The sequence below is a fragment of the Mugil cephalus genome, chromosome 9, assembly GCF_022458985.1.
Source record: "Mugil cephalus isolate CIBA_MC_2020 chromosome 9, CIBA_Mcephalus_1.1, whole genome shotgun sequence".
NCBI classification, from domain to species: domain Eukaryota; kingdom Metazoa; phylum Chordata; class Actinopteri; order Mugiliformes; family Mugilidae; genus Mugil; species Mugil cephalus.
In genome coordinates, this window is record NC_061778.1 from 14,306,751 (window position 1) to 14,321,801 (window position 15,051).

Genomic DNA, 15,051 nt, shown 5'->3' on the forward strand with positions numbered 1-15,051 from the left:
TGACTGTACTTTGCATTTCTGAATCTTTTTTTTTTTTTCTTTTTTTTTCCAATAATTGGTCATATCGAGAATAGTCATTTGGAGAGACAGCTGCACATTTCATTATTAAATATCCCTGGGACAGGAAAAGTAATTACTGAATTTATATAACCTAACCCTGAGCCAAAGAGAAGTGAAGTATTCAGTGATAAAGCTGGCTGCCTCGGGGACTCTGAATGTTTTCCTCTGGGTTTTCGAAAGACACTCATAAATCACTGTTTCTGATGACTGAAGATGTGGAATTTGACTTCCATTCTGACTTTATCTTGCAGGAATCCCCTTATCTAACAAAAGTATTTTTAGAGGATTGTGTTGAAGGTGATAGAAACAAAACATGCTGCATAGCGACAGTCATGGGACAGGTTAAGGTGTTTGTTCAAGAGATTCTGACAAGTAAATCCTTCAATAGGATACTTTATAACTGCCACATCATAGGCCTCTGATTAAGTGGCGTTATTACAACAACAATAACGTTCGCCTTTTATGAAAAGCATCTTCTTGGCTAGGGCACAAAGAAAGGAAAAGCTGGTCATATTCTTGACTCCGATTGTTGTTTGGTGGAGCCGTTGAAATGTGTGATAAAATTATGAATCTGTTTGCATGTGCAGTCACTACAAGTCTTAGAAACACAGCTTCCACAGAAGAAGACTGATTTGTTTCTGTCACCTGTGCGTTCAGGTAGATAATCTCTAAATGTCTGCAGCTCAGTGTTGTCACGACCTCCCCTGGCATATTTTCTACGTCCTTATTTGTTATCATGCCATTATTAAACACTTTTTGTTTAGAGAAGTGTAGATTTTATTTATGCATTGGGCTGCTGTGCTGTGCTGTTACATGTAAAGTCTCAAATATTTGATCGTAAATGTATTGTTACGGTTACTAACAAACAAGCCAAAAACAAGTTCATGACGAAGTCAGTTAAAACAGTGTTTCCGTAAGTGCTGAAATATAAAGCCGAGGGGATTGTGAGATGAGGAGCAACAACGATAGACAACGACGAACAACGAAGATATTTCTGCAACTTCTCTCACACTCAGATTTTTTGCTTTTTCACTGGGGATTATAGGACATCGCCACACGCTCAGAGCCGTAAATAATATTTAAATTAAACAAAGGAGAAGGAGAGAAACTACTACTGCTAAATAGTCGCCATTTATTGTGGTCATAGACGTAGCCCTCACAGCTACATGTACGCCGGTAGAATTTTTACCTGGTGTTGTGTGTAACAGCATATTTACCAACTTCATCAGCAGCAACCAACACACGGACACAATTCTTATTCAAATATTATCCCATAAAAACATTGATGGCGGTCCTCATGTACAGAAATATAAATTTGGATTACACTGTTTTCTATTTTATTTTATAAGATAATGCTTATTCGTTATTATTTTAATCCAATCTTGTTTTATTTTATCTTTCCTTTTACTCGTGGTTTTTAAGAGTGTTCCTTTTATGTGCAGCTAAGCTACTGTGACCAAGTAATTTCCCTCGTGGATCATTTAAGTCTGTCTAAGTCTTAGAAGGGAAAGACCAAGAGTCACCTCTGCTGCTGAGGATAAGTTCATCCGAGTCACCACCCTCATACTAGAGCCCAGATAAATGCCTCACAGAGTTCTAGTAGCAGACACATCCCTTCATCAACTGTTCAGAGACTGTGTGAATCGGACCTTTATATACGAATATCTGCTAAGAAGCAAGTTCTAAGGGGAAAAAAAACAAGCAGAAGAGATTTGTATGGACCAAGAAACACAAGGAATGGACATTGCTTTGTCCTGATGAGTCCCAATTTGAGATAATTGGTTCCAGCTGCTGTATCTTAAGGTGAACGGATGGTCTCTGCATGCGTGGTTCTCACTGTGAAGCATGGAGGAGGAGGAGGAGGAGGAGGAGGTGTGATAGTGTGAGGGGTGCTTTGCTGGTGACACTGTTTGGGAATCAATCAAAATTTAAGGCACACTGAACCAGCATGGCTACCACAGCATCCTGCAGCGACACGCCAATCTGCAATCCGGTTTGTGTTTAGTTGGACCACCACTTATTTCCCAACAGTACAATGACCCCAAACACACACCTCCAGGCTGTGTGAGAGATGATGGAGTGCTGCACCAGATGACAGTCACCTGACCTAAACCAAGTCCAGATGGTTTTGGATGAGATGGACCACAGAGCGAAGGCAACAGGGCCAACAAGCGATCTCTCGGAACTCCTTCAGGACTCACTGAGAATTCCAAGAGCAGAAATCAAAACGTAAAACACATTTTGAGCTATTTCACGCTTTTTGTATACGACATAATTCCATGTGTGTTCATTCATAGTTTCGATGCCTTCAGTAAGAATCTACGATGTAAACAGTCATGAAAATAAAGAAAAACCATTAAATGAGAAGGTGTGTCCAAACGTTTGACTGGTGGCGAGGGCCGAGCTTTACATTTTGTTATAATGAGAACTTGTTTGGACCAAACAAGAAAAGACTATAAAGGTTTATTCTTTGTTCTTTAGTTGGCTTTCATGGCTGGTTTTCATCTGTGATAGTTGCCTCTTAAGGTCATCATGATTGTGGTAGTTAAATAATTAATGAATCATTGGGTAATGCGTTTATGCTTCTGGGTCCATTTGACACCGTAGCTACGGCAACAGCCCAGACCATATGCAGACCCCACCGCTGTAGCCTGACGTGCACCTCCTCAGAAATGTAATGTCGCGTCAAGAGCTGCAATTGGTCCACTTGGTAGTGGCATAGTTCCTGTTGGTATTTCCGGCTGCTTCTCCATCTCTGCAATTTTTGAATTGATTGCTTTGAACCAATGAATATGGAACATGTCAGGGAAAGGCTGACAAAATTTAACCAGACAAAAAAAAGACACAGCGCCATCTAGCATTTGGGTGGCGTTTTTACAGAGTGAGGCCAGTCTTCGGAGCGCACAAGTATAAATGCTTTGCTTGAGTTGTAAAAGAGCTGCGTAGTTGTGACCTTGGAGTCAGAGAGCACATCTGCAACTCATGCCTAGTATCACTGTTTATGCCAAGTAGTCAGTTCAGTCAGCCAGAGCTAGTGAATTCCATTTGGCTGACAAGAGGCTAATTTGCATATAACAGAGGGAAGTACCTGCTCAGATACGCATGACCAGTAAATATTTCTTCATATCCCAGATGCAAATAGCTGCCATCCCGCATTCTTTTGTTTGTCGTGATGTGTCATACAGGTGTGTACTGCAAAAGTGTGTCAGCTCATCCACAATATTTTCCAGGAATATAGCCACAGAGTGATAAAATGATCTATAGCATGTTCTAGCTCTGGCAAACATGATATTGCAACTGAGAACACCTGAGCACTGGAGCAATTATTTTCCAGGAGACAATGAGACTTTCACTGAAGAGCCCCCTGGAATCTGTTCCCACATTACTCCCTCCTCAAGAAACTCCTTCTTTGGCAGAAAGTGCCTTCGGCAGTAGCTTTGCTCTGCAGAGGCCTTGCACTGTAACACAAGAGTTTATTCAATCTGTAATTAATCCTCCGTTTCTCTCTGTCATTCTGCCTCGCCCTCTTGCTAAGGACAGAGTTTGTTCAAGCTATAGCTACGAGCCAAGGCTGCTGTTCCTGGTTCGTTGGGAGGATAGGATAAGAATCTACCTGTATTGACATACCTCTACACACTCTCTTACGTTCTCCCTTTTTTTCCTGCCTCCTTCCCGCTCAGCGTAAATGTTTCAGCCCAGAACTAATTTAAATTTCTAAAGAAAACACAACTTCTTGTAAAGACGCCTCCAACCCGGCAGCTTAAAACGTGGATAGGAGATGCATGGTGATTTGGAGATTAGTCTGGTTTTGCATCCGATAGACAACAATAGCCTGATTGGTGGGTTATTTTGTTAGTTACGACATTGCCGGTAACACCAGAAACTGAAATTTCCTGACTGACTGCTTCTGTTTACTAGAGTGCTTTATGGCGCTTTTCTGGGTCTGTTATATTTCTTACGTTCTTCAAAATGCACCCAGCGTCCTTTCTGTGTTTACCTGTGCACATGTTTGCATGAGTACTGAAGGGTTACGTGAAACCAGATCACGTTTAAGACACCTTTTGCCATGGGCCAGCTCAGAAAGCGGGGCACGGCGCCCGCTCTCTGCCACTGGCTGTGATCAGTAGTGTATCTTATGTCCCATTCAGACAAGTAACCATTCAGTCAGGCAAAGAAAGACTGATGGAAGGAGGAAGAGAGCACTGCCAGCTGCCAGTGACTGAACCAGTAGATCTTTTGGAGCCTGTTGCGGCAGGCTTTTCTTTCTGTATATCTTATTGCTGGGCTAGTCTGGACGAGTGCCACACACAGACACACACACACGCGCACACACACACACAAAATGAGGATGATATTCTGAGCTGCCAAAATCTGAAACCAACCCATCAACCACTTCCATACACATTTAGACAGTCAATCTAATCGAAGTGCTTCACTGTCAAGTTGTGGGAGGAAAGAGGTGCACAGGGAAATGGACTTAAGGTGTTAACAGTGGTTTCTGGACTGACTGAGCAAATCTGAACTGGACCCGCTCATTTACAAAGACACTTATTGATTAGGTGAGTGAGCCGGTTTTCCCACATGTGAATTATATTTGATAAACTGTGTTTTGCTTGTGTTTACACTTTCCTGTGCCACTCACTCAGTGCATTTTGAGTGGCGGCGTTCTCGTGTCAACACACCTGTCCTGATGTAATCTTTACAGTCAGCCTTCATGTACCTGTACTTGTTTTCCGATAACAGACATCAGCCGTAAATTTGTGCAGAGCTTGGTTTATGCAAAGAAACAGAGATAATGCGCTGACATCTACACCGATTCTGACAGTTGACACGCGTCTACTTATTTTTAGTGCACTTTAAGTAAAATGAGGCATGTTTAAAATTTAAAAGATATATATATATATATATATATTTTTAATAGCTCTTGTGTTAAGTAGAATTTAGCATTTCATTTACGTGGTGAGGTTTTATGTGGCTACTGCATAAAAAATATTCATCGAGAATATTTTATTTGCCATCTTCCATTTAGTTAGGGAGAGAGGAGAGAAAATGAGCACGTAAAACACATAAGTAGGATTTTATCACAGCTTAGAAGAAACGCCTGGGAAGTTTTTCTTGATGATTACATCTTTGACAAGTTTTATCTTCCTATGCATATGCCTGCTAGACACTTTGCTTCAAATCTGACCTCAGACAGGTGAGAACACGGCCGGTTTCACATTTGCATCCAAACATGTATCGCCCTACTCTTGCTGGCCAAACCACAGAACTTTCTTCTTTTTAATTCATCCCAACTATGACGAGAAGGCCGGTGCCAGAGATTTGCATTGGCTCTGATACAAGATCAAAAAAGCAAACAAACAGCCTATTTGGATCTCATCCTGTTTCTGCTGCAGGGAAGAAAACAATGTGACGAGTGAAGGGTGGAGTGAGAGATCCTCTCATGCTGATGTCAAACTCATTTACATCAGAATAGGCATACTGTCTTCAGAAACATGCATAAAAAAAAGATTATGGGGGATTAACTGATGTACAACTGTGGTTGAAGCTATATTAGCTGCTGAGAAGTTTTATTAGCTGTCAAATAAATGGTGACAAATTGGGTGAAGTACAAAAACGTTGAGTTATATTTCACCACTGTAAATGATACTGGCTTCAGTACTTAAAGCTCTATGAGGTGATTTATGCTTTCAAGATATCGATATTTTATTTGATTAAATCTGATATATATATATATATATATATATATATATATATATATATATATCACATCATCCATCTTCTGCTGCTTGTACTGGTCAAACTCACTAATACGCTTATAGTGTTTTCTATATGGTGATTAAAGCCAAATATCTATGGATTTGTTTTAGTCATGTTCTGGTTTCATCATTATTTGTGAGAAGGGCAATATTTTAAGAATAATAATCAGATTTTATTTTGAAAATGTCCCCACACAAAAAAAAATATAAATGGAGCCATCGTGAGATTTAAAGTTAAACCAGCTTTGTGATGTTGTGTTCATTTTTACTGTTCAGTCTCCCCAAAGTGTGAAATAAACAGACGAGAGCGGAGAATGAGCCGTGTTTACTGCAAAAATAAGTTGTGGTACATTTATGGTATTGAACAATGTGATAACGGAGAACACAAGATAAACCAAAGTTCATTCTGAGATAGATTCTTTTTTTTTTTGTTATCAGACGAGACATCTTCTGTAGATAAGTGTTACATCAATATACTTTACTTACTTGAAAAATGCTTTATTCATGAAATATTTTGGCTGGAGCCTCAAAAAGAACCACACCTAAGAGCGTTGACAGAGGAATTTAACGTGAGCACGCATTATTACGCTGTCAACTCGGGGGCTGCACAGTTCATATTGCAGTAAATACTCTTCACATGTGGCAATGAATACGGACTGATGGAATAAAATGATAGAAACGCAAAGCTCATTTAACCTCCTGAGGCCCAAGCACTTGGTTGGAATGCATCTTAATTTCTTAAGAAAATATTAAGATCTTTAGGTATTTGGGGGGAAAAAAGCATCATCTTTGAACTGGAAAAAAGAAAATACATGGACACAGGGATTATTCTGCTGTATATTACAATTTAAGTCACTAATGTGTATTTTAATGCAAAAACAAGATTTGAAAACAATGAAATCCCAACGTCCTCAAACAAGTACTTGGGAATTTGTTAAATTTGCATGTCATTATCAAACTAGAAAAGTTATTAAGAATAAACAAACTGACCCTTTGCTACCAGTACGTGGCAGACAAAAGTGTCTCTTCATGAGGACAGCAGGTCTAAATGAAGCAGAATAAGCTGTCACAAACCTAAAACGTAATGTCCCCATATGAGGACGCAGGGTCTCGGGAGCTGTACATTATGCTCTGAAGACAGATCAGCTGCCGTAGGCTCAATGGACCCTTGCAGCAATTTGTGCTCACATACCTGGTCAGCAGCCTTCTGAAAATATACTGTACATTCTGTCTTCCTGATAAAAATCGCTGCCGTTCTGAAGGTATTTTTAAATTTTCAACCACTTGGGTAAAAAATATCTGATGAGTGATTTTCAAGCTGTAGCTGAGCATCTTAATTTAGAAACCTTCTTTCTTTTGAAAACCACAAACTGAATCATGAATAGATTATTTAAAGTACAGTACGCTGGAGACACACATGAAAACAACTCAGTAAGTTTTGTTTTAATATTAGTTTGGCATTAGTAAAAAACATGATTCCTCCTGGAGATGCTTCAAAGAGTGTTAAGCATGTTAATCTGAAGAACAGCAGTAATTGTTGTCAAGCAACCTTCTGGGTTTCATTTAAACATGGGTCTTTATTTTTTTGGGAACACAGACACGTTATCGCCTCAGCTTAAGTTCCTACTTCTCTTACTGTAAGTGCATCCGTTCTGGCTGGTGGCAGCGTGTCTGTCCAGCAGATGAGAGGGTTTGTTGCCACAGCGATAAAAAAAAGCCAATCTCTCAACTTTCACCTCGACACTTTAGCCTCCTTTGATGCGAACAGAAAGACCCGCGATTGCTACTTCCCTCTCACACATCACCAGGGAAGGCTGAGTCCACTTTGTGCGCCTCAGCACTATTTGGCTTTACTGTACGTGACCTCGGCAGCCATGGTTTGTTGGCAGTTTTAATGAGCTTGGTTTATGTCGGGGCTGAGGTTACCTTTACTGGAACCGGGGCCACGTGTCTCTCACCCCCGCTGGGATCAGATAACACGTCTTTGCGCTCAGTCAGATGAACCCCCCCCCCCAACCCTCTCCCCCACCTCCCAGCAACATGTGTCAGACTTTGTTGTTTTTATATAGTGGCAGTGAAAATGAATGTTCCCACGACTGCGCTCATGCTGTCAGAGGATGCAGTATTGTGTATCTGGCAGATTTACAGTGCAATAAGGGCTCAGAAGAGAGGAAAGATAGGATCTCTGGGGATCGGTGAACAGAATACTTTTTCAAAACACGTCAGAATTGCTTCCAGTCATGTGGTGACAGAATATACTGTTATCATCTGTTTTCCTTTCTTACTTGATTCCACAGTTTAAAGGAAGCCGTTTGACAGTTTTGGGTTCTTCTCTTTCATACTCGGTTAGATGAGAAGTACTGATATTACTCTTGTGTTCGTCAGCGGTTGGTTTAGCTTAGCTTAGCTTAGCTTATTTTAGCATAAAACTGTACTGGTTTTTGAAAGCCCATACGTCTAGTGAAAAAAAAAATGCTGCAATGCCAAAGTTTGTCAATTTTACACATCCGTCTTAGTATGTATTAAATATACAAGATAAAAAGTAATATTTTTTATTACTGGTTTATCGCTTTGGGGATGCCGGTAGGCTCATTTTATTATTATATATTATATATATATTATTATTATTCACAGTGTTTCTGGTCTCTATTCTAAGCCAAGTTAAACCTTATTGTTCAAAAAATATGACAGAGGAATCTGTGTAATTCCTGAATTTTCTACAGTAAGCTCTGTAGATCGACCCCCTCGCTACACTGGGACCATTCATCTCAGTGTGCGATTGTGTTGCAGATGTGAGAAACCTAAAAGATTTTTAAAGCTCACGCAAACCACAGCAAATCATCTACTGCAGACGATGAACTTGTCTCTGAATCTCTTTGTGAATCTCTTCACAGGAGCAGAGTTTGGTACAGAATGTCACTCTCCCCGACATATTCCCCAAGCAGCATCAAGTCTCACGCATCAACCCCTCAGGTCGGCCGACACACCTGCGAGCCCCTCGGGACCTCCTGCCAACAGATGGTAGAATCACAGGTACCGAGCTACCTCTGGCGTTCCAGTATCTGCTCTAAGCAGCCCTCTTCTGTGTAACACTAGAAACAGAAAGTCAGTTCTAACTCTGCTCTCGGTACGAGGTGCAGAACTTGGAAGGGTTTTTGACAGATGTTCTTTTGCAATGACTAAAACTTAAAACTGATAAAAGGGCCTGTCCAGACCTTGCATTAAGATTCAATCTGCACAGTCTGAACACACATACCTAAAGCTGGCTACTTGTGATATGAAGTGTATTGATACCAGTCTCCATTAATTAGATGTTAAATGTGAAATCAGTGCCACCGTAGCTGACCATAAAGACATTTATTTCCAGTCTAAAAGAAAGCGTGCATCGGAAATAAAGGTTTATGATATTTTTTTTGCTTAAATGTGTGAATAAGACAAAGGCTGAGCAGTTATCTGTATGACGACATCACCGTTAGTCTTTATTTCTATTTTATTTGCTGTAAACTGTATTCCACATTTAATGATGAACATGTCTCTTTGGCGGTGATCAGAACGAAGAGGGCATGGACGTCTGCTTCACGCAGTGGGAGAGAAACACCTTCAGTTTGAGAACTGCATGTGTAAACAGGAGGCACAGCGCAGACGGGGGCGTCACGTCGGGGTCAAGAGACCGGCTCGCTGACTCTGACCGCTTCCACCCGTACCATCGGCAGTTCAGTGATGGAGCAGTGGCCGTTGCCGGTTGCCTCCAGGAGAGGCCACCTTCGTCCTATCTCCAGGAGCTGCGCAGCCCTGACACTTGCTCCCACAGCGAGGACGGGACGACAGCCTGGGACCAGTACAACGGCAGCATTCAGGTTTCTGGAGTCATGGTACACTCAGTTTTATTTATGTTAAGGCTTTGCAATCCAACACAGAGTGATGAACTGACATCAAGTTGCTGTAATAGCAAACTTCCTTTTATTTTCTCAAATCCGCAGAGTTCTTACACAGAGATACCAACTGCACCAGTGGAGCCCTCCTGCTTCCTGTCCCAAAACTATGCATCCTACAACTCATCGAGCCCTCTGCAACAGGTCAGTGAGTTAGACAGACAGACAGACGGATAAATAGATAGATATCGAGTATATGAAGATAAATGTGTTTTTGTTGCATGTGTTTGCTACAGGTTTCATCTAGGCTGTATCCTAATAGCAACCAGTCCACCAACACCAAATATTCCCTGTCCACTCAGTCACACAAGGACCAGTCCCTCTTTCCAAAGCCCATTTACTCATACAGGTAACATTTATATGTTAAAGCTGCGATGTGTGGAATTCATCAGTGTACGAATGTGAATAAAACACTAATGTAAAACGTCTTCTTCGTGACTGCAGCATCTTGATTTTCATGGCTCTGAAGAATAGTAAGACAGGAAGTCTGCCAGTCAGCGAGATCTACAGCTTCATGACTGAACACTTCCCATACTTCAAGGTACTACAATACTACACATGTTGTTTTATGACACGTGCTGAATTTGACCAAATTGAAGGAAGTCAAGCATTCCTTAAAATAATATGTGGTCCAGAGGGACGACCAGGACACTGGAGTGACATTTGATCCTCACAAGTGCAACATCCTCACTGACCTGTTCAATACATCTTAGTGCAGAGGTGTCAAACATAAGGCCCGGGAGCCAAAACCGTCCCACCAGAGGGTCCAATATGGCCCGTGGGATGAATTTGCAAAAATTACACTGAAGATATTAGCTGAAATTTTTCGATAAAGTAAGAAATGGCACTTGCACCTTACACTTCTTGAGAAATTTACGGTTGTTACATGTAACTTGTACTTTTTTGCACTAAAACAAAGGGAAACATTTAGAGCTGTCGTTGTTTAGCAGGTAATAAGCTATTGTGTTACTGGTCCAGCCCCCTTGAGATCAAGTTGGGCTGAACTAAAACGAGTTTGACACCCCTGTCTTAGTTGGAACTATGATTGTGTGTACAGCCATGCCAGGCGTGCCTTCAGGTTCGTCCAGCGTTATGTTAAAAGTCCAAGGTCACCCAAACTCCTTCCATGTAACAGCTTTTAGCATTTATTACCCCCATAAGATCCCTAAAATGATTAATAGTGGTGCACGCTACACCTGCAGCCTGCATGAGCAGCAACCATTTAACCAGTCAGGAAATCAAACCTGATGATTAAAAACCAAAGATATATAGGGCAGTAAAGGTGCTATAAATTGTGCATTAATATTGATTCAATGAGGCCGCTGTGGGCTCCCTTTGAACCCTGGTCATTACAAATACTGTAGATTTTCCGATTATCTACAAATCAGATCAGTTCAGACTCACGTTTGGAACGAGCTCAAAGACTCGCTGCCATTCATATTCAGGAAGGCATCTTACAGATGGCGCCTTTCCAAACAGCTGCATGTAACATTAAACACAGGCTGCAGGGCCAGAGCAGAGAATACAGGAGACAGGTGATAAAAGTGGTTCTCTGAGGGAGGTTGGCTGAAATTAGCAAAAAGGGGTTCGTAGATATGTCTCAGTGCTGTGTGCATGTTGTGAAGTGTGTTTTGAATGTGGTTCAGTTCAGTGGACACTTGTTGTGGCATGCAGATATTATTCACTGCCGGAGCAGATGGTGGCAGAGTAATAAATGTTATGCGCCCTCCAGGGGAGTCTGGGTTTCATGATGCCTTTCAATGGATCTCTGTTAACCTGTTATAACTCTCATAGTATTTAAACTGTAATATTTGACACATAGACATGAAAGGTCAATCAGTCAGGGAGTGAAAGGTCAGGTGAGACCAGATTTCTGTGCTGAACTTGAAGAGAGTCTATATCGTAAAAGGGCAGCGCAAGTTAAACGTATTATTAAACATTTTCTAAAAGCAAATTAAAACTTTTTTTTATTTTTTCCATTTGATTTTTGTCTTATTTGTTAAACTAGTAAGTGTCAACATGTCGGTTGGTCCATCACTTCAGACTAAACTACCAATAAATATTCATGTTTTTCCAAGTGCCAGTGAGTGGATCTGTCCAATATTTGAATCCACCCTAAACAAACCTAATTCCTATGTCGTGTGTCAACTGCACTCAACTGTGGTTTTTGTATCAGTTATGAAACTAGCATGGTCAACATCACGCCCGCTAAATATTAGCAGATTAGCGTTCCCATTCTAAGCATGTTAGCATGCTAATCTTAGCATGCAGCTTAAAGTGTGTACGTAAGTAACCTTAGAGAACTGCTAAGACTGTAGATTGTGGTATTTTGTTACTGTCCTGGGCTACGTTTCACTTTACAAAGGAACAAAACGCTGTAGGATTAATTTCACTGTTGCCCATCAAATAACTTTTGTTTTTTAGCAAACTGGCAAACATCGTTGCTCACAGCATCCCAAATGTATGGATGATTTAATGACTTAGGCTTTAAACAGTTTGGACAAAACACGTCATTGGAAGAGATCAGAGACCAATTATCAGCCATTAATGTCAGCATTATTTTTGACATCTCAGCGTAAGAAAGGCTGGTTTAAACTTTTTCCTACATGTCTTCTGTTCTCTGTGTTCAGACAGCCCCGGATGGATGGAAGAACTCTGTGCGGCACAACCTGTCCCTGAACAAGTGCTTTGAGAAGGTGGAGAACAAAAATGGGAACACATCACGTAAAGGCTGCCTGTGGGCGCTCAATCCGGCCAAGGTGGAGAAGATGCAGGAAGAGCTGCACAAGTGGCGTCGCAAAGACCCCATCAGTGTTCGCAGGAGCATGGCGAGGCCAGGTGGGTCCAACATATCAGAGGAAGGATTTTCACCAAGAATTCATTACAGATTTTAATCTGAACAGCTGGTTGACTGATGGTTTACGACTCTTTTTCCACAGAAGACCTTGATCGTCTACTCGGAGAGAGACCCGACAAACTCAGGTCTTTGCCACCTTACACCAGCCCAGCTCCCATATCGAGAATGGCCCCTCTCTACAGGACCGCCTCGTCGTCTTGTACCCCAGCCCAGGTTCGACGAGCGTGCCAACCAGTGGGGCGTTCCCACTATGCCCGCATTCAACCTCAGCAGCCCTGCTACTTTCCCCCCGCCACTCCTCACCCCAGCAACTCCTTTGCTGTGTACTCGCCCTGTGGACAGCAGCCTGCGGCCGGCGATCCATCAGCCACCGGAAGCCTGAACTCGCCCATGCCGGGGAGGATGCCACCTGTTTACAACGCCGCCCTGCAGGATTTGCTGTTGGAGGGGGATGCTAGTTATGACATTGACACACTCAACCCCACCCTGATTGACCTGCAGCTGCAAGGTAAGAGAGTTGGATAGAGGAGATGTGGTGGATAAAAAGATTAGAAATCATACTACAGTGCTGATGTGGTGCAGGTTCGAATCCAGCCTGCCCCCTTTGTTGTCCCCACACTATCTTGCCCCATTACTTCTAGTACACTGATGTCAAAACAGCTGAGTTCCTCATAGGGATCCTCCACATCAGGAGTTGTGTATAGGGTGCCGTCCTGGGAGTTGCTGGCTTAGAGGGTGGACGTCCTAAAGAATTTTGTTTCCTCACTCGGTCCCTCAGTGCTCAGCCACATATGTATGAAAAGTGCTGTATAAATAAAGCTGGATTTGATTTGATTTGAAGTTGGGCCAGTCGTGCAGTAGATGCGGTAGATTGGGTTGTCATACGGAACATCTGTAGGTGCTGCACGTGACAAGGGTCTGTTAACAACCAACTACTTTCCTTGGGGGAAACTGGTCCTGTTTTCCCTCCCCAAACAATGGTACTTCAACGGACTCCTTGAGGACAGGGTTGGGGTTACGGGTTAACACCCACTGTCTACATTTTAGTTAAAGAAGGCAAATGGTTTGGAAAGAGGCGTAAAAGGAGCCATCTATGTCAATTTAGAAAGTATTTGGTTGTTAACACACCCTAGTCACCACCTCAGTCTGTTTGAACTGAAGAAGTTACTTGATGGTACAACATCTTCCAGAAAGTCCAGTTTCCCTTGTTTTCATCTTATGTTTTCAGCTCTGTTTGGCTCAGTGTTTCATTTCCTTTGTTCAGGTAACTTGTGGGAGGAGTTAAGGGAGGACAGCCTGGTGTTAGAGCCGCAAGTTAGCAACACAGCTTTGTCCGCCTGCCAACATTCACAGGACAGCTGCCAGCTGCAGCTAATCACGCCTCCTCTCAGTGAGTCGTCGGCGGAGGCGGCCGGCGGTCAATGTAAAGCAGAGTACGAGGATGAGGAGGACACGGGCACCGGACGAGACGTGGGGCAGCACGGCCGTTTGAATGGACTGCACCCTGTGGTTTATTCAGGAGTGGAAAGTTTGGCTGGGTATCTGACCTCCTGCACCACATCCATATCCTTAATGTAAACCCTCTTTCACCCTTCCTGACTAGTAACAAACAGTATGAACGATATGAATGGACCATATTGTTGCAAGCTTCACGGCACGCTGTCTGTTTGGCTGTCGTGACACCCTTCTGTTTATCTCTGTGTGACAGACCCTGTTTTTACAGTTGTAAAACTATTCACAGTTGAGGTCACAGTCGAGCTAATAAAAGAAATGAACAATTTAACCCTTTTATCTTTTCGAGTACACGTTTCTTTACCTGTATATTTCAAGGAGCCTGTATCATTTCTCGTGGTGACTTCATAATCAGTTTACGAAGTGTTTCGATTCTTTTCCCATCCCTCATGAAACTGTAATTAAATTGCTCATAGTAAACTGTGGTGTTAATTTGTGAATTTATGTTTGTATTTATTTACCTTTTACAAGCTGTGCTGTTGCATTGATTGACAAATTTCATATTTTTGTTGAATAAAATTGTGTATTTTTTAAGTCATTTAAAAAATGTTTCATTTTTGCCATTTGTCAATCAGTTTTCCAGTATAAATAAATGTGTATATTCTTGCTGTACATTTTTGTCAGTTTTTGTAGTGATGTGACACCAAAAGTAGATGTAGCTGTCGACGCCAGCAGTTACTAGGATGCTCACATATGAAAGGACAATGTAAAAACAATGCGAAATTGTGGTAAAGTACAAACTGTAGTGACAAACTCGCAGCTTTACACCGACTTTTATGAGTTTCATTCTTTAGTCTCATGACCCATAGCTTTACTCACAGTGGACTGTGCGCCTCGCACCAAACTGACAGAGGGTAAACTGACAGATTTATCTGCTGTCTCATGTTCAAAGAACATGAATATTGCAGTTAAATTCACCAAGCGCTGTGAA

General features: G+C 41.9%; 1 protein-coding gene across 1 annotated transcript; it reads left to right on the forward strand.

The window, feature by feature from the left end:
- The first annotated feature begins 4,471 nt into the window (after positions 1–4,471).
- foxn1 (forkhead box N1) lies at positions 4,472–14,732 on the forward strand. Its single transcript, XM_047594545.1, has 8 exons — positions 4,472–4,619; positions 8,714–8,852; positions 9,371–9,895; positions 9,988–10,100; positions 10,196–10,292; positions 12,382–12,589; positions 12,691–13,116; positions 13,873–14,732. The coding sequence occupies exons 2-8, from the start codon at positions 8,733–8,735 to the stop codon at positions 14,184–14,186; spliced, it is 1,803 nt and encodes a 600-aa protein (XP_047450501.1). The 5' UTR covers positions 4,472–4,619; positions 8,714–8,732; the 3' UTR covers positions 14,187–14,732.
- Positions 14,733–15,051: the final 319 nt, after the last annotated feature.